The 26,092-nt window shown below is 37.6% G+C and overlaps 1 protein-coding gene across 1 annotated transcript in view; it reads right to left on the minus strand.

The window, feature by feature from the left end:
• Positions 1-2,045: 2,045 nt before the first annotated feature.
• Positions 2,046-26,092, minus strand: part of LOC117329767 (malate synthase-like) — a 31,070-nt gene continuing 7,023 nt past the window's right edge. Inside the window, exons 5-15 of the mRNA XM_033887892.1 lie at positions 18,378-18,468; positions 17,367-17,443; positions 15,669-15,779; positions 13,837-13,896; positions 12,850-13,006; positions 12,123-12,324; positions 9,444-9,522; positions 8,752-8,844; positions 5,188-5,260; positions 3,836-3,903; positions 2,046-2,918 (exon numbers count right to left, since the gene is read on the minus strand). Of these exons, the coding sequence (XP_033743783.1) occupies positions 2,640-2,918; positions 3,836-3,903; positions 5,188-5,260; positions 8,752-8,844; positions 9,444-9,522; positions 12,123-12,324; positions 12,850-13,006; positions 13,837-13,896; positions 15,669-15,779; positions 17,367-17,443; positions 18,378-18,468 (1,290 nt within the window). The 3' untranslated portion in view covers positions 2,046-2,639. The remainder of the gene's footprint in view (positions 2,919-3,835; positions 3,904-5,187; positions 5,261-8,751; positions 8,845-9,443; positions 9,523-12,122; positions 12,325-12,849; positions 13,007-13,836; positions 13,897-15,668; positions 15,780-17,366; positions 17,444-18,377; positions 18,469-26,092) is intronic.

Here is a 26,092-nt window from a genome sequence, read left to right on the forward strand (position 1 = left end):
CTGTTAAATGTGGTAAGCATGAAAACTTTGGATACAATGTACTGTACATGTATATCTTGTTTTTTTGTTCTTGTTTTTAGGTCACCTGAGACAAAGTCTCAGTTGACCTATTGCGATCGCCTTTTGTCCGGCGTCGTCCGTTTAACAATTTACATTTTCAACTTCTTCTTGATAACCATAAGGCCCAGATACCTAATGTTAGGTCAGTAGCATGCTGGGATGAAGGGCTACCAAGTTTGTTCAAATGAATGACCTTGACCTTCATTAAAGGTCACAGAGGTCAAATATGCTTAAATCTTTAAATGACTTCTTCTTGATAACCATAAGACCCAGAGACCCAATATAAGGTCTGTAGCATGCATGGATGAAGGGCTACCGAATTTGTTTAAATAGATGACTTTGACCTTCATTCAAGGTCACGGGTCAAATATGCTTAAATCTTTAAATGACTTCTTGATAACCAAAAGGCCCAGAGACCCAATATTTGGTCTGTAGCATGCAAGGATGAAGGGCTACCAAGTTTGTTCAAATGGATGACATTCACCTTCATTCAAGGTCACAGGGGCCAAATGTGCTCATATCTAACAACTTCTTGGTAACCATAAGGCCCAGATACCCAATATTAGGTCAGTATCATGTTGGAACAAAGGGCTACCAAGGTTGTTCAAATGGATAACCTTGACCTCCATTCAAGGTCACAGGGGTCAAATATGCTAAAATCTTTAAACAACTTTGTCTTGATAACTAAGAGGCCCAGATACCCAATATTAGGTCTGTAGCATGCTGAGATGAAGCGCTACCAAGTTTGTTCAAATGGATGACCTTGACCTTCATTAAAGGTCACAGGGGTCAAATATGCTAAAATATATAACTCGGGTGACCGTTAAGGCCAATGGGCCTCTTATTTACGGTTGCTATGGAATAAAGAAAATACAAGATATGTAATAAATATATGATTGGTGCATGGTTTGTACCCATGAAATAATCTTAAATCTCCAAACCATGAAAGTACACAAATATTTCATTTTATACTACACAGTATTGGGCCTCAAAGTTGAATTGATATGGAGTATGAACCTCCTTACAGTACAGTTGTTACATCTTATCTATTCCAATTGTTGCTGTATGTGTGATGTTGCTCTTTAGATAAGATACATTAGAGAACAATGAAGTATCTACATTGTATATTGACAAAAGTATTAATTTTGAGCTAGCCCTTTAAATGTTAATAAATATCTCGACATGAAATTGCTGTCAGGGGTTTCGACATGAAAATTCTCAACATGAAATTGCTGTCAGGGGTTTCGACCTGAAATTTCCGTCGTCGGGTCTTTCTACATGAAATTTCTGCTGTCAGGGGTTTCAGACTATTCAAATTTTTACTGTTTTTGTTTTGTTTTTATTGTTCCCCGATTAACTTAAGTGCGATTCACTGTGTTCTATAGGTTTCGTTTAATTCCTGATTTATGCATGTCGTTTTGAGACTGATATGAAGAAGATTTATCGATAGGCAACCATTTTTGAATTTGACAAATATGTTTGTATAGGAAGATTATCGATAGGCAGCCGTTTTTGAATTTGACAACTATGTTTGTAATTGCAATTTCTCTGAAGGTAGGCTAGCAGATGGTCAAACTCTATATCGTTATCAGCAAATCCCTAGTTGTGCCTAATTTTGAGTTTGTAAAGAAGCCAGAACAAGATGGCGGACAGGTGGCCATCTTGGATTTTGACAAGATCTGTTATTGCTATTTCTCAAAAAGTAATTTAAGGTCTTTCTGAATTACATTACATGTGTATGGAGATTCCTTTGCTCTGCAAGAATAAAATGGCTGCCAAGCTATCAATCTGTCTGTTAATATGCCCATAAACAATTCGGCTACTGTAACTGTAGTGCATTCCACATTTCATTGGGTAGTTAAAGGGCCATTTAAAATTTATTGTCAAATTGAAGGTGAAGTTTTACATTCCATAAAAATGGTAAAGAATTTTAATGTAACCGAAAGAGGGCCAGTCTTCAAGAAAAAAAAAAAAAATACAAATAGTAATTTTTCTATGATTTATTTTGATTTCAGATTCTGATTGGTTGATAACAGATTCTTTGGTATCTCGAGTTACAAATTCTGGTCAATAAATCAAATTGACTATAAAGTTTTATGAAAATTCCTTTAAACAAAAAATAGTCTCCAAGACCAATGACAGATTTTCGAACATACATATACACACAAGTACTGAACACTGTCGTCACAAAGGAATAATAGTTAGAACTACCAACTTGCTAGCGGCTTTCAGCCTTTGCTGGGCTCTTCAGGTTTAATTATTATCAAACAAAGTATATCTTGATATATAATCTCCATTTTTATCAACCAGACAACGTAAATAATCACTTAAGTATATTTCTAAAGTTCGGCAAATTAATTGCTTCAGTTCAGACACAAAATTTATGTTCCCTTTTCTGATTTGAACACAGATTTACCTACAATGCATAATATATATATATAGATATCAAAATGAATAGCAATGAACCTACATCTGATTAAAACCTTTTGATGAAAATCAGTTTCTTCGAAGATTTCCCAGGTTACTGATAATCATCTATGTGTATATACCTCTATAACACTTCGCTGACCTTTATAAAATCAATTTAATTTCACAGTTTGATGGAAGCTGAGCCAAGTATGATTCAGACTCAGATAGGTGGTGATGAACTCTGGGAAATCCTTCTTTGTAACAATTTCCAAGAACATCTGCACTGCTGTCTGAAGTCGGGTGTAGTCATTCTGGGATACTTTTTGTCCTGCACTAATCACCGAGAGCTGATCTCGTACGACTCCCCTGGCAACAGATTGAACCATCGCAAAGGTGATAACTTTACCATCCTCCTCCAAAATTGCCTGGTGACGAATGCACTGCCAAACCTTAAAACAGTCAAACATATTAATGACTTGAGATCGGCGTGAAAAAATATGAATTCTTTAAGAATGAATGAGAAAATGGTTATGTAATAATTCAAAACTTAGGGAGATAATCTGACAAACAAGAGGCCCAAAGGACCTGTTTTGCTCACTTGATATTGCAGAGATTATGGCAAAAAGCTCTACATTTTTTCTACAGAGGAAAAAGTATATCAAAGAATTTGCTTTATTTCTCCCTATTTAGATGCCGCTTTTCAGGCCGCTGGGGCCAGACCGACCTTACAAGATTGGTTTCCCTTCATCTAAGGATGCTTCAGGCCAAACACAGACCAAGCCCTTTCATTCATACAGAGGAAGGATTTTTGAAAATTTGCTATATTTCCCTTATTGGGCCCCACCTTTCAGGCCCTTAGGGACAAGCACACAGTTCATACAGAATTGGTTCCCCTTTGACTAGTAGCGATTTAAAAAAGTTGACAAACCCAAGACAGACAGATGACGGATGTCAAGCCATGGCTCATTACTTCAGATTAAGTGAGCTAAAAATGTATGACCAATTAATAGATTGAAAACTTTCTACTGTTATGTGTCCCCATCAAATGATTGACAGACATTTAAAAGGATGCAATTTCAGAAAGATTAAATACCTGGTAAGTATACCAAAATATACCAGATATGGTATGCCCTGACAAGTCTACTAAGTACCTTTACTTCAAACATCAACAACAGACGACACTTATACTGTTAATTGGAGCTTGGCGTTCAGCGATAACTTCACACACTTGTTGTTTGTTTATCCTGAAGTCACAAAGATGAAGAATCAACAGTTGTTTTAAGTTAATCCTACAATAATTAAAAAATATCTAGGAGAAATTTTTGAAATGTCCCATTTGACCTGGAGATCGAGAACAGTTGATCACCTGTGACCTTGAAATTTCTGCTGTAGCTGAATCTTCTATTGATCCATTCAAACTGAAGTGACCTTGACCTATATCAACAAACAAAATGTACTTTGTTAACTGTAAATACTGTATATCAGTTATAGTATGCATGGTATTTATTTTTGCATTGATATGCCAGGAGAGAATATTGCGAATTCAAATCCTTCACGATTATTTGTATGAAACTCCTTTGGATGGTGACCAACCTATGGATTAGTGTACGATATAGGGGTCTTGCCGAGGCCATGAATCTACTACCTCATCATTTGCGAGTTTAGTCATTTCAAGATCAGCATTTGCGATATCATGTATTCACGAATATGTCTGAAAGGTAAGTTTGCGAAATAAATATTTGCAAAATCTAAGTGATTTACTGTACACTAAGTACCTGCAGGCCATTCAGCCAAAACAAATTCCCCTACACATTTTATTTTTGCGATGTACGTGTATAGAACGTGTGCAAAAGAAAAATTTGCTGAAATAACCCCAATGTGTATAGTTTACCTATTGAAATTGAGAATTTATCAACCCAACCCACGTGAAAATACCATTTACAGTTCGTCAAAGCCATGCTGACCAAAGACTTTTGGTTTGTTTTTGTTTAACGTCCTATTAACAGCCAGGGTCATTTAAGGACGTGCCAGGTTTGGAGGTGGAGGAAAGCCGGAGTACCCGGAGAAAAACCACCCGCCTTCGGTCAGTACCTGGCAACTGCCCCACGTAGGTTTCGAACTCGCAACCCAGAGGTGGAGGGCTAGCGTTAAAGTGTCGGGACACCATAACCACTCGACCAAAGACTGGTACTGACAACAATTGGGATTATGCAATACTGTATATTTTTGCCATGGCAGACATCTTGGACCAGAATCATCTCAGAATCATTAATTTCTAGCAAGTTGAATTGAATCCCACTAGTGTAACTTGAGAACAAGTTTAAGATAGGTGTTGTTCAGGAAAACCATGCACAATCATGTGACAAAATGGCTGTTGTGGTTGTCATGTGGCCAAAAAATAATAACACTTGGTAGGTGTCTTGTCCTTAACATCCCCAGAAATTTAAGCTAAATGGCACCAGTGGAACAGGGGAAGCATAAAATTTGTTTTTCAAGATGGCAGTCATGGTGGCCATCTTGGATTTTGGAACATCCTTGGCAAAGATCTTCTCAGGATCATTTCAAGCAAGTTTGAGATGAATCCCAACTGTGTAGCTTGAGAAGCTGAAAATGTGAAAAGTTTATGCACAGCATTATGTAGGATGAAACATGATTGTTTTAGGTCATCCTCACTCTTCAAGTCAGATGACCTAACAAGATTTTATTTGAAGGTCATACCTTTCAGCCAACTGTCAATAAAGAGTATCCCCACAGTAATGTTGTGCTTTAGTCCACTACGCGTGACTCCACCCTGAGAGAGAAAACAATACAGGACATTTATAATAATTAATTTTCCATTTTCTCTATGCAGAATGCAACTTTCTGATATGATGAGAAATGTTTGTGAAAAAAATATTCCTTATAAAATCAGTTAAATTGTACATAAAACATGTTTCAATTTTAAAAATCAACGTCAAAAAATTATTATAAGCGTTAATATCAATTATTTTTTAATTTTATATGGGTATGAAAAAAATTTTGTTTGCAAACTTTTTGTAAAAAAAATTTTTTTCATACCCCAATGAAACTAAACAAGTTTTCTATATATAAATCACCACTTTTAAGAAAAAAATATTATTGAAAGTCATACTAAGAAAATGTGGTAAGATGTTTAAGGGCATAATATCAGGAATCCCTTTTATTAAGTTAAGATATTCACAGGGAGGTTGTTCCAGTCATATAATATGGTTCCTGGACAGCTTAATATGTTGATATTTACACGCGATAGAACATGGAAGAAGAAAGAGAGTGGGAAAGCCTGATGAGATATGATACCTGAAACACATCAGCCTTGCACACAAAGGTAAGATTTAACATCCCGCACATCAATCATGCATTATTGATGCTAATGTTATAAAACTTGAAAGTGGAGTTATTGTTGAGTGAAAAAAAAAACAGTGTTGAGTGATGTCTGTGCGATTTACTAAACCACTCCTACTACCTTAGGCCTTTCCTCCCCCGACTTACAGAAGACATCAGTAGGAGGTCGTACACTGTGATTTACTGCCCACCCTTCCTCCCCCGACTTACAGAAGACATCAGTAGGAGGTCGTACACTGTGATTTACTGCCCACCCTTCCTCCCCCGACTTACAGAAGACGTCAGTAGGAGGTCGTACACTGTGATTTACTGCCCACCCTTCCTCCCCCGACTTACAGAAGACGTCAGTAGGAGGTCGTACACTGTGATTTACTGCCCACCCTTCCTCCCCCGACTTACAGAAGACGTCAGTAGGAGGTCGTACACTGTGATTTACTGCCCACCCTTCCTCCCCCGACTTACAGAAGACGTCAGTAGGAGGTCGTACACTGTGATTTACTGCCCACCCTTCCTCCCCCGACTTACAGAAGACGTCAGTAGGAGGTCGTACACTGTGATTTACTGCCCACCCTTCCTCCCCCGACTTACAGAAGACGTCAGTAGGAGGTCGTACACTGTGATTTACTGCCCACCCTTCCTCCCCCGACTTACAGAAGACGTCAGTAGGAGGTCGTACACTGTGATTTACTGCCCACCCTTCCTCCCCCGACTTACAGAAGACATCAGTAGGAGGTCGTACACTGTGATTTACTGCCCACCCTTCCTCCCCCGACTTACAGAAGACATCAGTAGGAGGTCGTACACTGTGATTTACTGCCCACCCTTCCTCCCCCGACTTACAGAAGACGTCAGTAGGAGGTCGTACACTGTGATTTACTGCCCACCCTTCCTCCCCCGACTTACAGAAGACGTCAGTAGGAGGTCGTACACTGTGATTTACTGCCCACCCTTCCTCCCCCGACTTACAGAAGACAGTCAGTAGGAGGTCGTACACTGTGATTTACTGCCCACCCTTCCTCCCCCGACTTACAGAAGACGTCAGTAGGAGGTCGTACACTGTGATTTACTGCCCACCCTTCCTCCCCCGACTTACAGAAGACGTCAGTAGGAGGTCGTACACTGTGATTTACTGCCCACCCTTCCTCCCCCGACTTACAGAAGACAGTCAGTAGGAGGTCGTACACTGTGATTTACTGCCCACCCTTCCTCCCCCGACTTACAGAAGACGTCAGTAGGAGGTCGTACACTGTGATTTACTGCCCACCCTTCCTCCCCCGACTTACAGAAGACAGTCAGTAGGAGGTCGTACACTGTGATTTACTGCCCACCCTTCCTCCCCCGACTTACAGAAGACGTCAGTAGGAGGTCGTACACTGTGATTTACTGCCCACCCTTCCTCCCCCGACTTACAGAAGACATCAGTAGGAGGTCGTACACTGTGATTTACTGCCCACCCTTCCTCCCCCGACTTACAGAAGACGTCAGTAGGAGGTCGTACACTGTGATTTACTGCCCACCCTTCCTCCCCCGACTTACAGAAGACGTCAGTAGGAGGTCGTACACTGTGATTTACTGCCCACCCTTCCTCCCCCGACTTACAGAAGACATCAGTAGGAGGTCGTACACTGTGATTTACTGCCCACCCTTCCTCCCCCGACTTACAGAAGACGTCAGTAGGAGGTCGTACACTGTGATTTACTGCCCACCCTTCCTCCCCCGACTTACAGAAGACGTCAGTAGGAGGTCGTACACTGTGATTTACTGCCCACCCTTCCTCCCCCGACTTACAGAAGACGTCAGTAGGAGGTCGTACACTGTGATTTACTGCCCACCCTTCCTCCCCCGACTTACAGAAGACGTCAGTAGGAGGTCGTACACTGTGATTTACTGCCCACCCTTCCTCCCCCGACTTACAGAAGACGTCAGTAGGAGGTCGTACACTGTGATTTACTGCCCACCCTTCCTCCCCCGACTTACAGAAGACGTCAGTAGGAGGTCGTACACTGTGATTTACTGCCCACCCTTCCTCCCCCGACTTACAGAAGACGTCAGTAGGAGGTCGTACACTGTGATTTACTGCCCACCCTTCCTCCCCCGACTTACAGAAGACGTCAGTAGGAGGTCGTACACTGTGATTTACTGCCCACCCTTCCTCCCCCGACTTACAGAAGACGTCAGTAGGAGGTCGTACACTGTGATTTACTGCCCACCCTTCCTCCCCCGACTTACAGAAGACGTCAGTAGGAGGTCGTACACTGTGATTTACTGCCCACCCTTCCTCCCCCGACTTACAGAAGACGTCAGTAGGAGGTCGTACACTGTGATTTACTGCCCACCCTTCCTCCCCCGACTTACAGAAGACGTCAGTAGGAGGTCGTACACTGTGATTTACTGCCCACCCTTCCTCCCCCGACTTACAGAAGACGTCAGTAGGAGGTCGTACACTGTGATTTACTGCCCACCCTTCCTCCCCCGACTTACAGAAGACGTCAGTAGGAGGTCGTACACTGTGATTTACTGCCCACCCTTCCTCCCCCGACTTACAGAAGACATCAGTAGGAGGTCGTACACTGTGATTTACTGCCCACCCTTCCTCCCCCGACTTACAGAAGACATCAGTAGGAGGTCGTACACTGTGATTTACTGCCCACCCTTCCTCCCCCGACTTACAGAAGACATCAGTAGGAGGTCGTACACTGTGATTTACTGCCCACCCTTCCTCCCCCGACTTACAGAAGACATCAGTAGGAGGTCGTACACTGTGATTTACTGCCCACCCTTCCTCCCCCGACTTACAGAAGACATCAGTAGGAGGTCGTACACTGTGATTTACTGCCCACCCTTCCTCCCCCGACTTACAGAAGACATCAGTAGGAGGTCGTACACTGTGATTTACTGCCCACCCTTCCTCCCCCGACTTACGGAAGGCATCAGTAGGAGGTCGTATGCTGTAATAGTGATCTCATCTCTTTTCACATGGTATTGGTTCTCTCCAGGCGTTAGATCCTTAAACAGCTGAAAACATTATAAATAAAATTCAAATAATCGGTTTCTAGGGTGTGATATTACTGGGAACTGAAACATTTGATCAGATGTGGCATCAAAGCGGACTTAAACATTTCATCAGGAGTAATATCACAGGGGACTGAAACATTCCATCAGTGTGATATCAAAAGGGACTAACATTTCATCAGGAGTAATATCACAGGGGACTGAAACATTCCATCAGTGTGATATCAAAAGGGACTAACATTTCATCAGGAGTAATATCACAGGGGACTGAAACATTCCATCAGTGTGATATCAAAAGGGACTAACATTTCATCAGGAGTAATATCACAGGGGACTGAAACATTCCATCAGTGTGATATCAAAAGGGACTAACATTTCATCAGGAGTAATATCACAGGGGACTGAAACATTCCATCAGTGTGATATCAAAAGGGACTAACATTTCATCAGGAGTAATATTACAGGGGACTGAAACATTTTATCAGGAGGAATATTTTAATGAATAATGAATTGCCGGACACTCAGTGGACTGACGATGAACTCCACGAAAAAAGCTCACCTGAGCTAAAACCTTTTTCTATTTGATCTCACAGCCTCGTTACCTTTTGCATGGGCTGGAGAAGTCGGATATCGTACACCATGAATCCATCTACACCTGCTTTGATCTCCTTCCCCTTTCCTCTGTAAATAAAAAGGTTATGATTCTCAAAACACAGAACAAGGAAGCAGTCTTAATAAATTTGAGAAGGCATATGATTGGTTGATTGATTTGAGAAGGCATTTGATTGGTTGATTAATTTGAGAAGGCATTTGATTGGTTAATTGATTTGATACAGCATGCACGTATCACAGTAAGGCTATCCTCTAATTAACTAGCTTTTAAAATCAGAATTCTGTAAAAAGTTTGATAGCCTCATTTGGCAAAGTAGCTAATAAATAGAGTCATTAAAGACCATGAATCTGTACTAAGATCATGGAGTCTATCAAGTATACAATATGGAGCAGGTCCAGCCTCTGCAACGTGTCATGTGCTAAGCATCCTTAGATAGTTGTACATCAGTGAGGTAAGTTTGGTTGATGTAGAACTTGATATATACGCTATACCAATCTTCACCATTCTTTTTTAACAAGTCACCAATACCGACACAAGGGTAAAGAATAAGAACACCCCCCCCCCCCCCCCCCCTTCCCTGAATACCATTGTGGTAAGCTGAAAATCAGACAATAGACAATAGATAGGGTTAAATATATTTTGGTGACACACTTTTTTATTTCCCAATATTCAATGTGATACTTAATGTTTTCATTCTTCAAATAGCAACCCTGAATTATGATTTTGTAAGGGTTAGGGTTAGTATAATGAGGTCTGTGAACAGCAAGGATAATTTTTAGGCAGGGTCTCCTTGTCGTAGCTGGTGGATACCTCACTCAACAGTGTATACGGATGAGTGGGTGGCTGTGGAGGGGTGTGTGGGGTTGCTGTCACAAGCTATTTAGAACAATTTGGTTAAAGTGTTTTGTTACATGGACAAAACGACAATGGCACAAATGGTCTATGATCTAAGCTAGCTGAGATATAAACCAGGATTTCAGGTATAAACTTCGTCATATGATCACAGTTAGGTAAAGAAGCTGTATGCTTGCTCCAGAGAGAATCATCAAAACGAAAATAAAAATGTTAAACTACCTTAGGTACTTTGAATTAAGTTCTGTAAAATTTGGTGAAGTATATTACTTTTCTCTTCCAAACTTCCCTCTAAAGACAGACAAAAGTACAGACAGACAGACAGACAAAAGTACAGACAGACAGACAGACAAACGTACAGACAGATACCGTGATTCTGGAAAATTCCATCCCTAAATCAAAAGCTGATTTTTTTTTGTGTCTGTGACAAAATAACACATTTTGTTGTTTTTTACACATAAACCAACCAATCAGAAAGCAGGATCTAGTGTGAAAAATCTCAGTAAGGTTTGGCAATTGTGATGAAAAACCTTTAAATTTAACAGTAATAACAATCCCAAACAGTTTGTGAATCACAGTTATATTTTTTACCTCTGGGTTTAAAATACCAGTATTTTGTTTGTTAACGAGTCTACCATATTTTTCCAGCAATGAGCCCATCACTGTTAATAAGCCAATTTAATTAAAATTAGACTTGTAATTTCTATTCCTATACACTACCACTAAAGATCTAACGATACCCCGTTGGAGCTCATCTCAGCATGACCTTTGAGCTTCAAATATAAGCCAATGAAAACTTGTCAACCAATGACAAAGAGTCGTATATGAGCCTCCGGTTGCGTATCCTTAATATTTAAGACTCAATTCAGTGCTTGATTTCAAATAAGTAAAATTTCACAATCATTATTGGTAGACTATCTTAATGGCACCGGTTGAGGATGGGGAGGAGGGGAGGAGGGGGGTGGGGAGGAGGGGGGGTCCATGGAGAAGTAAGGTAGCAGACTACAGTAGGACAGCCAGCTGGCCATGGGCGATTTTTTTTGTTAAGTAAATAACTCCTGTATTATGATATGCATAAAAAATGAAAAAAATAAATGTACACTATAATTGGTATGTTCAGTGTGAAGTAGTACATACAGGCTTCACATTTGTTAAAACAAAAATTAATAAATTGGTTCTAGATTTTAAATTTCCGGATTTTCCGAAAGTGTGTTTAAACAGGAAATTTAGTTTCGCCTACAGCGAAAAATGGAAGCCCACAGAAAAGGTAAGATAGCAGGAAAACTTAATTTACAACATATGTCAAAACAAGATTAATTCTGTCTTTAGGATAGAGATATTTATTTTTAAATAGGTTTCAGAAAAAAAATTGTCATTTTGGGTCAAATATCATAATATTTTGCAATTTTTGAGCACTTTTTAAGCTGTTACCATGGTATTCATAGCTCTAAAAATCACAGAAAAAATAAGTTTACTTTTCCTTCAGAGCTGTATTAAAATTGCAAATGTTTTAAAAATTACAAATATATATACTTTATTAGAGGTAATATGTAGGGTTAACTGGCAATGTTCACATATCTAAAACATGTGTCATATTTTTCAGAATTGGGCATTTTTACTGTACACTGCTACCTAAAGCCTTTTTACTATTTTTTTGGTAATGGTAGGTGACTTATTTCACTAAACATTTACATGAAGGGACTTGAACTAGTGACCCTTCAGCAACATAGCCCTGCATCCTACCACTAGACCACAGTGCCTCCAACATGTCTATCAGATAACCATTTAGACAGTAGGCAGAGATACAATCACTCACTGTTTAACAGATTCTACAACTTTTTCATAATCCACACTTGTAGCTGGTGAGTCAGGAAGCAACGATGCGGCCATTCCACCTGTTGCCGGGCAACCACGATGATGACAAGTGGCCACTACCAAGTCCATGTAACTTTTGAGGAAGTGTCTGTCCATGGAAACATACTTGTTTCTGTCCGGAAGTAGGAAATCCTTCCTACACCCTGTAACAACACGGATCTGTGTGATCATAAAGGCCACCTTCTATTCACACCATGCCTACGAATTCTTGAAATCCCTTTAATCTGGTCCTAATCATAATATGAACTTAGAGAACGAAAATTCAGAGATTTCTATTTGTGAATAACAGTATATGTCCCCTTCTCTTCATACTAAAAGAAATTATTAATTTACGTAATCAAGTTTCATTGTGATGTCTTTGATTATTGAAAAGTTATGTCCAAGACGAAAAATTGTATTGAGAATTTTTCACTTAATTGACCTTTGACCTTAAAATGAAGGTCACAGTGCCCTGGTTAAAATGCACCGTACAGAACATGTGGGTGATGTATACATGTATATATTTCAAGTTTCATAAAGATATTTTCAACCGTTTGAAATGTATGCCATCGACATGATTTTAATGGAACAATAACAACATCAAAGAAAAGAACATTAAACTATGCAGCACTAGCTAAAACAATATGTCTCCAATCCTTTGAAAAAAGATGTAAGAAAAAAATATCTACCAAACTTGTTGATAAAGGATGCTGAGTAATCCCAAATCCCACAGTTCAGCCCGGCACTGTGATCTTGTAACTCAAACAGAATCTCTTCCATCTCAAATGAGGCGAGGACGTTCTCAATGAGTACGCAGGCCTTCACACAGCCATGGGGGAGCCCCAACTGTACACAATAGTCATTAATTCTGATGATGAACATTTTATTAATAACATTTTCTTTAACAGCAATGATATAATATGTCTAATATCATACACTTTTGATGTTTGGGAACAAATTATTTAAGATTTTAGACAAGTTGATACCTGTGACCTTCAAATTTAAGTTCACCAAGGTCATTGATTTGAAAAAGCATGATTGATCTTCATCTCAGCAGGTTTTTGGCAAAACAAATTTGAATTTTAGGAAATAGTGCATTTAACTCCTATGACCTTGAACGTAGGTCAATGTTGACATAAATACATTTAATGCTAGTTCATCTTATTCTAGTTCTTGACTACTGTTTTGAAAAATTATTTGGAACTCTTCATCTCAGCATGCCTCTCAATATCATAACCCTTGGCCTCTTTAAGAAGCTGTTTAAAAGATTTAACACTTTTGACTCTTGTGACCATCAAAGCTCAATATTTATATAGGTAAACATCACATTGGCTAAGGTAAAATTAGACATGAATCAGTAAAATAAAAAATCAGCAAAGAGGTTATGAAAAGTAAATAATGTATATACCACTTAAATGTCTTGATATGGCATCTATAACTGATATGAACAACACAACTCAGATGTCAAACAACATTATCTATGAACTAGATAAACACTTCAATGATAAAATTATTAACTAAGTGTCCTTGTTTAATTTTTGGTGACAAAAAATAGACTTCTGAATGTATTATCTAAATATTTTTTTTATCACAGATTGAATTCTAAGGTTATTGGCTTAAAATCAAGATTAGAATGAGGGAGAGATATTTATACAAAAGTCAGCTAATTATCTTGCCTTTTTTTCTGTCCATGAAAATATTTGATCCCATACACGAGCTTCAAGCCTGCCTTCCAGCTGAAAAAAAAACAATGAATATTTCATAATTAAATAGTATGAATTAATCTGATGTAAACTGATGTTGGTATCATTAAAAAATTATAACAAAAGAAAAATGACGTTTGATCTTAAATTTGATGATCCAGAATCATGTAATACAATGAAAGATATCACATTTTGATCATTCCATTAACGAAATACTACCCTTGACAGGTAAGACATATTACCCTGTACAGGTAAATCATACCAACATACACATGTAAGTCATACCAACATGTACAGGTAAATTATACCACACTGTACAGGTAAATTATACCACACTGTACAGGTAAATCATACCGCCCTGTACAGGTAAATCACACCACCCTGTACAGGTAAATCATACCAACGTACACAGGTAAATCATACCAACATGTACAGGTAAATCACACCACCCTGTACAGGTAAATCATACCACCCTGTACAGGTAAATCATACCACACTGTACAGGTAAATCATACTACCCTGTACAGGTAAATCATACTACCCTGTACAGGTAAATCATGATACCCTGTACAGGTAAATCACACCACCCTGTACAGGTAAGTCATACCACCCTATACAGATAAATCACACTACCCTGTACAGGTAAATCACACTTCCCTGTACAGGTAAATCATACCACCCTGTACAGATAAATCATATCACCCTGTACATGTAAATCACACCACCCTGTACAGGTAAATCACACCACCCTGTACAGGTAAATCATACCACCCTGTACAGGTAAATCATACCACCCTGTACAGGTAAGTCACACCATTCAAGGTAAATCAAACCACCTTGTACAGGTAAATCATACCACCCTGTACAGGTAAATCATACCACCCTGTACAGGTAAGTCATACCACCCTGTACATGTAAATCACACCACCCTGTACAGGTAAATCACACCACCCTGTACAGGTAAATCATACCACCCTGTACAGGTAAATCATACCACCCTGTACAGGTAAGTCACACCATTCAAGGTAAATCAAACCACATTGTACAGGTAAATCATACCACCCTGTACAGATAAATCATATCACCCTGTACATGTAAATCACACCACCCTGTACAGGTAAATCACACCACCCTGTACAGGTAAATCATACCACCCTGTACAGGTAAATCATACCACCCTGTACAGGTAAGTCACACCATTCAAGGTAAATCAAACCACATTGTACAGGTAAATCATACCAACCTGTACAGGTAAATCATACTATCATGTACAGGAAAATCATACTACCCTGTACAGGTAAATCATACCACACTGTACAGGTAAATGATACTACCATGTACAGGTAAATCACACCACCCTGTACAGGTAAATCACACCACCCTGTACAGGTAAATCATACCACACTGTACAGGTAAATCATACCACCCTGTACAGGTAAATCATACCACACTGTACAGGTAAATCATACCAACATGTACAGGTAAATCATACCACCCTGTACAGGTAAATCATACCACCCTGTACAGGTGTAAATCATACCACCCTGTACAGGTAAATCATACCACACAGTACAGGTAAATCATACTACCTTGTTCAGGTAAATCATACCACACAGTACAGGTAAATCATACCACACTGTACAGGTAAATCATACCACCTTGTACAGGTAAATCACACCACCCTGTACAGATAAATCATACCACCTTGTACAGGTAAATCACACCACCCTGTACAGATAAATCATACCATACAGTACAGGTAAATCATACATGTACCACTCTGTACAGGTAAACTATCATATTACCTTGGACAGGTAGAAGTAAGGGCCAGAGTTTTTTTTAAGCAGGTGTTGGGCATTGTGGAACATCAGTACTCCGAAGTCGAACAGAGGCCCAGGGATCTGTTTTCCACCAACCTTTGGAAACAAGAAACAATTGTTAATGAGAATTTTCATGTTACACCTGTGATTTGCTATAAAGGTGTTTTCCCTTTAAATGCCAATAATACCACTAGGTGCCTTTTATATCAATATTTCCAATTAAAAGAGGCCCATAAGCCTGTGGGACTCTCAAAGATATTATTATGCAATGTGATCTGCAATATAATCTACAGATTTTTTTTTTTCACTCCTGTAACCTCTCTATGTAGGTCAAGGTCACTAACATAAAGAAACGTTTATAACAATTCCTCTTAGGTACCTACTGGCCAAGTATCCAGGGATTTGCCCCAACTTAATAAGTTTTTACCAATTTTAACTTGTGACCTTTGACCTCTGACTTTGATTAACACATTATGTTTGAATGATCTTTACAACACATACCAAAGTATCATCAATCTAAGCCTCACCTTAAGACGGGTTGCTTTTATTAAAAGTTTTAACATATCCCCCCTTTGACCTGCATGTATCTATATAGCTACCAAGCCAAAAACAATGAGGCAGTGTCTTCAGGAATTTAAGAGGAGCTTTCTGAACTTTTTCTTTTTTGGGTATTTTCCAGTAAGCACTCAATTTGGTCTTCAACACATTAAATACAACAAGCATGTTGGGTATTGCTAAAGCAAAGCATCTCCCCTACAATCCTCTGATAAAAATAGTAACAGTGACCATGATCTTGACCCAAAAACTTTGCAACTCGAACTTCCTGGGTATTTTGGGAAAATCCAATTGACCGAATAGAGAACATTTTATTTTATTTTAATTTATGTGTAAAAATTACATGCTATTAAATAGCTGTTTCATGAGTGTCATACTTACCAGTTTTATAATGTAGCTTAAATTCTAGCTGTATACATGACGGCATACACCAACTTTGACCCTTGACCTCTTTCTTTTCTGTTCTAATTGTGTAATATGTATTTGCCATTATATTTTTCAGTGTTTTTTGGAAGTTTTATTAATTTTATCCATGGCCACAATTGCAAATTTCTAATTCCTGTTTTTTGGGGGAAAAAAGGCTGAAATGAATTGGGAATGGGCTTTTTGTGCCATTATATAGGCAGAAATAACACCAGGTTTGGTATACATATTTTTTCCCCAGACAGTTAGACATTAACATGTAAATATATATTAAGGATACTAAGCTATTAAATGCAGTTTATAAGCAATATGAATCAATTAAATGATTTTCAGCAAATGAATGAAAGCTGTTAAATGCTTATATAAAAGCGGTTGTAAGTCATAGTATTATTGATGCATTGGGGCGCTAGATCCAAAAAACAGCTTTATCCGGACAAAACTTATCTGGTCATCCGGTGACCTTTATGTTATCGCTGTGTAACCCAACTACTCGACCATACGTGTGTAATAAATGAAAATTAATCTTGTCTAAACTCATAAATTGTAAATTCCAAATAAAATAATTTTTATTTCAATTTTACTTTATTTCGATTTTTATTTATAATATCAGTCTAAACTCTCCAAATAAATACTATAGAATGTCTGGTTATATACTTATAATATAAAAATTCTATATATGTTTATATATACATGTGAATACCCTACCAATACATTGGATTCCACCATGTTCCAGGCTCGGGGCCGCATCATGATCACGGGAAGGTGTTCGATCGACGCGACACCTACAGGACATCATTCTGTATACTAGTATACATCTGACATGAATCCACAGATTCAAGGTGCATATATACAGACCTCATCAAACCATATTCCAGTCCTTTACCATGCCATTATCAATTTTTCAAGCTATTTTTACATGGAATGAGACATTTTAGTGACATCTGATGCTTCCCACTTTTCAAGCTTGATTTTGGTGCCAAACCCATTTTCTTATGGCCTATCAGTGTGAGACACAAAAACAAAATCGTCTTTGTGTTCCCAGACTCAAGATTAAACAAAGAGTCACTATTCCAGGTACATATATCCCAATATCTATATAGGTAACTACATAAATACTGTATTGAATATTCAAGCACCTTTCAAGACCACAGACACCTTGATTTTACAGACTGAAAGTAAATTCATGACTTTTAATGACTGAAAGTAATTTCATGACTTTTCACGGCCAAAAGTAAATCTAGAACTTTTTAAGACTGTATGCACTGTATCACCCACAATCATCTAGTCTTTGATAATTAATTCATGAATTTGATGAAAAGCAACATGTTGTAACAGGAAAGGGAAGTTTAAGTCCAATCATATCAGACCTGGATTTGAATATTTCTCTATGAAGATACTCTAACCAATTAATCTGTCACCTCAACTCCCTGACCCATCTCTGCTCCACTACATCATTAAAATAAAATAATTTGTAACAATGGCTGTCAATGCGTTTTCTGTAAATCAAACCCGAGACCTCTGGTTCATAAATCTAATGCTCCATCGATTTCACCAAAACATTCTCATCAACCAAGTTTTTTCAAACCCGAGACCTCTGGTTCATAAATTTAATTCTCCATCAATTTCACCAAAACATTCTCATCAACCAAAGTTGTTAGGAATTGGCCACCATTTTACCAGGGCAACTGTTGTAACAATTTGATTTGGCTTCATTACCTGGGATTAGTCCGTGTATGGCCCGGTAAACATTGTACAACCCCGAAAGCTGATTGGTCCAGGTGGGACAATGGCCGTCATCAAAATCTGTCTGTCAACAAAAAAATATAACATCAAGATAACATGAGATGTCAGAGGGATCTTGGCACCCACCATTAAATGACTTTTATCGGATCTCTGTAAGACTGACTTTTTCTCTACTTTTCTTCTCTCCCTCTTAATCATTTGAAAACATACTGAACCTACATATTCAATCCGAAAAAGATCCATATCAAACACTCTCTATGAAATAGGCTTTATATTCCAACAAATAAGTGTAAGACAAATTCTAGTTCTACAGGTTTATTATAGGATTAGGCCAAAAAAATATACTGTAAACGTTGAAATTTAGGTGAGGGGGAAATTTACTCTAATTACACGGAGTCCTTTTGATCGCGAATGATTGATATCAATTTGCATAATCTTGAACTACAAACGAAGGTGGATCGATTGCGAAAAATACCCCAACATGTATAGTTTACATATCGAAATCGCGAAATTGACTAATTCTAACTAATATAGTATATTAGTTAGAATTAGTCAATTTCGCGATTTTATTATTTTATTTTATTTTTTCATTTTATTTATTTTTGCAGTATATTAAACTGCAAAAATAAGTAAAATGAAAAAATAAAATAACACTCCTACCAACCCTACCAAATTCTCAACTTGTAACCCTAAACACATTTTTTTTTTTATTTGGCCTTAATTGCATGAAGTCGTATCACATAACATGTAATGCTATAATCAAGAATATTTAAACATGATTCAGATATACAAGTATTGTAATAACACACACATACATATATACACACTCATTCCTTCTTTTGTTCCAACATTTATCTAAGACACATTATGATACAAAAAGTCAAAAATAACTTGGTGCAAGGGGCAGACTCAGCTCCCTAAACTACAACAGATATCATTTACCCCTCGAATCGGTGTAAAGTGGTCTGTAATGTGTTGCTTCACAGAGGAAGGGCTACAAAAGCCAGACGAGGGGCAAATTATATGTTAACTTATTTATGAACCCCGACCTTTGTGTAGGCGAAAAGTATAGCATTACCACAAGAGTCAGAAGAGGGTCTAGACCGAGATAGAATAATTACTATCCCTTAACTTGGTGTAGGCAAGCATGCAGTTTAGAATTACCACAATTAAGAGTCAGAAGAGGGTCTAGACCGACATAGAATAATTACTATCCCTTAACTTGGTGTAGGCAAGCAGCTTAGAATTACCACAAGAGTCAGAAGAGGGTCTAGACCGAGATAGATTAAGTGAGTTGCTATCCCTCAACTTGGTGTGGTGACAAAACTACAAGAGCCGGAAGAGGAGTACCCAGTACTTGGTAACGTGCCCCAACTCGGTGTAACTTTAATTGTACACCTGTTGAGAGTCGGAAAAGAGATTATGCCTAAATAACAGCGTCTTCAACTCGGTGTAGTTGTAAACTACAACAGCAGGAAGAAGATCTTGGAAGCCGAAATAAAGAATTATATTCATAATTATGGGGTAAAGCAAATTAAGAATTCAAATAACTACACAATTTTAGAATATTTAATGAGCGAATTGCCGAGTGAATTGCCAATACGCCTAACAGAAGAGTCTGATGTTGCAGTCCCGAGGTTCATTTCTTTGTGTTGAACGGCCCTGTCGTGCCGCCATTTTTGGCTTGGAAGTTGATGTATTATGTGTTATTCCATCTAACAGTCATGATTGACAGTATTTTAGGACACGTCGATGCTTCTAAATTAAATTGAAAGTTCAAAATCTTTTATTGATAGTAACTTCCTGGTTCTAAATTAACATAGATGATTCAAAAGCTTATACAACACTGACAGATTTATTATGGCATCTTTATTCTAAATTAACATTGATAATTCAAAAACTTATACAAAACGGACGGACATTTTTCAACACTGACAGAAATTTTTATGACATTTTTATTCTAAATTAACATTGATAATTCAAAAGCTTATATAACACGGACGGACGTTTTTCATCACTGACAGATATTTAATATGACATTTTTATTCTAAATTAACATTGATAATTCAAAAGCTTATATAACACGGACGGACATTTTTCATCACTGACAGATATTTTTATGACAATTTTTATTCTAAATTAACAGAGGCAATTCAAGAGCTTGTACATTACGGACAGAGATTTTTCAACACTGACAGATATTTTTATGACATTTTAAATTATTTTTATGACATTTTAAATTAACATACATGTAGATAATTCAAAAACTTATTCAACACTGACAGACATTTTTCAACACTCATACTTTTATGGTATCTTTATTCTAAATTAACAGAGATAATTCTAAAGAAGTAATACAACGCAGACGGACATTGTAATGGTGTTTGATTCTAAAATCATGCTGTGTTAATTGGTTTTGGGAAGGTGTAGCTTTTCCCACAAGAGTGTGGCAAATGTTGATTGAGAGGTGCGAGCTACATCCTCGGTCCAGGAGACCATTATCCAGAGAGTGATAAACACGCAGGAAGGGTGTGACTTCCATATTGATCACCTAACCACCCAACACCTGAGGGCCCAAAAGGTGATTAGGCTAATCACAGTTTAACAACTGTGAATATTAAAATCCTGATATAAAAATTTCTGGAAAAACTTATTTGACAAAATTTCCTGATTCTATAACACTCATCAGTCTTTTTATACCTGCTTATTTTGAAGAATATACACATATATGATTTGAAGTAAAGGAGAAATGAGATTTTCACTAATGAAGCAGTTAAACTAATCACCTTTTGAACAACAGGGCCCTGATGTACCGTATTTTACCCCTAATAAATATATCTTCACCAGCCTATAAAGACATTTTAAATTAAAATTCTACAAAAGGTTTTGTTACTTCGATGATCTACCATAATTCACACTGCCAAAAATAAGTTCATGTAAACTTTGCAGAAAATATTTTAGAATTTAGAAAATATCATTAAAATATTGTGTATTGTATTTTTTTCTGTAAACGTCTTATGGAAATAGTCTATCAATAGTCCATTCAGTAATGGATGATCTACAAATCCTAAAAATGCAACATTTTTTTTTGCAACATTATGCATTTTTAGAAATATTGTTTAATTTAGAGCACACTTTAAACAGAATAACAAATTTTATGGTACATCTTTAAAAACATGTTTTTTAAGTGTTTTTTTTTTTTTTTAAATATGTTGAAAAATAGGAAAATTTAGAACCCCCCCGTTCCTGGTGTATATAATCTAAAATATCATTGAAATAATGTAATATATTTCTTTAGATATATTGTTCCAGCATCAAAAAAATGCAGTTTTTAGTAAAACATGTAGGGTTGTTTTTTGAGAAAATCATAAATATACAACTCCTTGGAAAATATTCTTTAGTATAAATTTCATAGCTTTAATAATCAGAATTAAAATTTCAAAATAAATATTTAGAAGCTAAATAAATAAAATGTTTTTGAAACACACACATTTGTGATAAAATTACAATATAAGTAACAGACTTTTAAAACATCTTGATTTTGAACTTAACCACATTTCAATGAAATATATTCAAAAATACAGATAATCACTGACACAAATGCCAGGGAGCAGGTGTTTCTGGGATTTAACAGTTTTCATGGCAGACCTGACAGCCTAGCTCTTCCTCAAAGATCAACATCCTGGGAATTCTAACACTGGCCGAGAGGTGTGATCAACACTGCAATGAGCGGCTACCTATAAAGGGAGGCCACTCTAGTCACTGTATCAGTACTGTGGGCAGAACACTGAAGAAATGTACCCAAGGTAAGTCAGAATTTTTTATTGAAACTGCCATATTTCTGTGTGTATTTTTACCACTCTGGTAAACTAGTCCAGTTTTGCGAAGCAATAACAGATGACATGGTAAATTCATCATTTATTTGGTATTAATGTTGTTTTGTTTTTTTGTTTTTTGTTTCCAAAGCTTGTCTCAATCAGATATTTTTTTTTACTGTAAAATAAAAAAATTGTGGATACACTCTTGTGGTTTGAACCATTTAATGCTATATATTTTAGATCATTTACTGGTAGAAATGTTCACAGATATACAAAAACATGCAATGTATCTATACTAGTAAATTTTATTTTTATTTTAAGTTAGCAAGTCCTGTAACATTTCTACTTTATATACAAATGTACGTCCAAAAAATTCCTTTTTTCTGTTTTTGTCTTCAATATCAAATATACAGTACTTGACTAGCAATAAGACCCCCACCCCTAGTAGAAAGGGATTTTAAAGGGAGGGGACTTATAGCTGAATGTTGGCCAGGACAGGTTTCATAGCAATTATTTTGGTTTTCGGCAAATGGAAAATACCTAAAATATGAGAAGCTGTTGTTGAACCTTTGACATAATGTTAATCTATGCTGACACTTTCAAATGCGTATTAGAATTCTGTTTTTCTATTTGTATTATATATAATCCTAGTTTAAATCAATGATATTTTTAGCTATTTTTTTTACCATTTCACTTAGAAATATGGAAATAACCAGGTAAAGTTACAATGCAGTACACATATATACACATAAGTTCCTGTGAGGTTTTTGCATGCCTCGCATACAATAGATGTTTAACTAAATGTCCAAAAATCTCATAATATAAAGTTTATTCCAGTGTTGATGGAACAGACAAAATTTTTTTTTTTAATTTAAAAATTTGTTTAAATGATTTTGTTACAAGATTTTCTGGACAAAAAACAATTTAGGGAGGGGGCTTATTACTGAATGTTGGTCTGATTCCCAATGACACGATAGAAAGGGGAGATGTCTTATGCCGAGTAGGGGCCTAATTACCAGTCAAATAAAGTAATTTCCTGTGGATTGCCTACAGGCTTTCAGGGACTTTTCTTTTTTTAGCCTCTGCAGGCTACCTGTTGATGATTTTGTTTAAATCTATGATTTGTTGTGGACTTAAATGTGCTAAGGAATATTACAGATATATCAAAATGTTGCAAAAATAATTTTATTGAAGTAAATCGTACAAAACAACAGCACTCCAAACAGCTACATAATATGCCGGTCTGACTCTATCAAATGATTTTTTTTTAATTTGCTTGATATTAAATGTATTCTTGGACCTGGAAATAATTTTCACAAAAAAGTAAAGTCTCGAATGGGTAAGAAATAATTGAAAATAGAAAAGAAATCTTAACCAGAAATTAAATCCATATCTGTCACAAACAAATCATGTATTTGCCAATATGTCTCATCCTTTATAGTCAACCATCCTTTATAAATAACCATCCTTAATAAATAACCATCCTTTATAGTCAACCATCCTTTATAAATACCCATCCTTTATAAATAACCATCCTTTATAGATACCCATCCTTTATAAATACCCATCCTTTATAAATAACCATCCTTTATAAATACCCATCCTTTATAAATAACCATCCTTTATAAATACCCATCCTTTATAGATACCCATCCTTTATAAATACCCATCCTTTATAAATACCCATCCTTTATAGATACCCATCCTTTATAAATACCCATCCTTTATAAATACCCATCCTTTATAGTCAACCATCCCTTATAGACAATCATTATATATTAACATATATATAAGTGGCCATTATAGGTACTTTGTTGTTTATGTTTTAAAGACAACGTATCAAATTTATTGCAATTTTTATTTCACAATTTGTAAATTTTGATCTATTTGAAATAGATGCTGATACCTGGATACCGTGAGTGAGAATATAATGATGGCACTGAGGTTTTGTAAGATGGTCATTGGTGAATCTTATTCCAATGAACATTTCGCATTACCCAGCACTGTTAGTAAAACACACCTGTCAACTGAGGTCACCTAGGGCTGTTAGTACAATTCACCTGTCTACAGAGGTCACCCAGGGCTGTTAGTAAAACACACCTGTTTACAGAGGTCACCTAGGACTGTTAGTAAAAAACACCTGTCTACAGAGGTCACCTAGGGCTGTTAGTAAAACACACCTGTCTACTGAGGTCACCCAGGGCTGTTAGTAAAACACACCTGTCTACAGAGGTCATCTAGGTCTGTTAGTGAAACACACCTGTCTACAGAGGTCACCCAGGGCTGTTAGTAAAACACACCTGTCTACAGAGGTCACCCAGGGCTGTTAGTAAAACACACCTGTCTACAGAGGCCATCTAGGTCTGTTAGTGAAACACACCTGTCTATAGAGGTTACCCAGGGCTGTTAGTAAAACACACCTGTCTACAGAGGTCACAAAGGGCTGTTAGTAAAACACACCTGTCTACAGAGGTCATCTAGGTCTGTTAGTGAAACACACCTGTCTACAGAGGTCACCCAGGGCTGTTAGTAAAACACACCTGTCTACAGAGGTCACCCAGGGCTGTTAGTAAAACACACCTGTCTACAGAGGTCACCCAGGGCTGTTAGTAAAACACACCTGTCTACAGAGGTCACCCAGGGCTGTTAGTAAAACACACCTGTCTACAGAGGTCACACCAGGCTATTAGTACAACACATCTGTCTACAAAGGTTACACAGGGCTGTCAATACAACACACCTGTCTACTTATGTCATTGAGGGCTGTCAATACAACACACCTGTCTACTGAGTTAACATAGGGCTGTCAATACCACACATTTGTCTACAAAGGTCACCTAGGGCTGTCAATACCACACATTTGTCTACAAAGGTCACCTAGGGCTGTCAATATAGCACATCAGTCTACTGAGGTCACACAGGGCAGTCAATACAAATCACCTGTCTACAAAGGTCACCTGGGGATATCAATATAGCACACCTGTCTACTGAGGTCACACAGGGCAGTCAATACAGCACATCTGTCTACAAATGTCACCTAGGGTTGTCAATACAACACACCTGTCTACAAATGTCACCTAGGGAATGTCAATACAACACACCTGTCTACAAATGTCATATAGGGGTGTCAATACAGCACACCTGTCTACAAATGTCACCTAGGGATGTCAATACAGCACACCTGTCTACTGAGGTCACACAGGGCTGTCAATACAGCACATCTGTCTACTGAGGTCACACAGGACTGTCAGTACAACACACCTGTCTACAAATGTCATATAGGGCAGTCAATACAACACACCTGTCTACTGAGGTCACACAGGGCTGTCAATACAGCACATCTGTCTACTGATGTCAAACAGGGTTGTCAATACAACACATCTGTCTACTGATGTCAAACAGGGTTGTCAATACAACACACCTGTCTACAGATGTCATCTAGGGCTGTCAATACAGCACATCTGTCTACTGATGTCAAACAGGGTTGTCAATACAACACACCTGTCTACTGATGTCATCTAGGGCTGTCAATACAGCACATCTGTCTACTGAGGTCACCTAGGGCTGCCAATACAGCACATCTGTCTACTGAGGTCACCTAGGGCTGCCAATACAGCACACCTGTCTACAAAGGTCACCTAGGGCTGTCAATACAGCACACCTGTCTACTGAGGTCACACATTGCTGTCAATACAACACACCGGTCTACTGAGGTCACACATGGCTGTCAATACAACACACCTGTCTACAAAGGTCACACAGAGCTGTCAATACAGCACACCTGTCTACAAATGTCACCTAGAGCTGTCAATACAACACACCTGTCTACTGAGGTCACACAGGGCTGTCAATACAGCACACCTGTCTACA

This window comes from Pecten maximus, chromosome 6 (assembly GCF_902652985.1).
Source record: "Pecten maximus chromosome 6, xPecMax1.1, whole genome shotgun sequence".
Taxonomy (NCBI): Eukaryota; Metazoa; Mollusca; class Bivalvia; order Pectinida; family Pectinidae; genus Pecten; species Pecten maximus.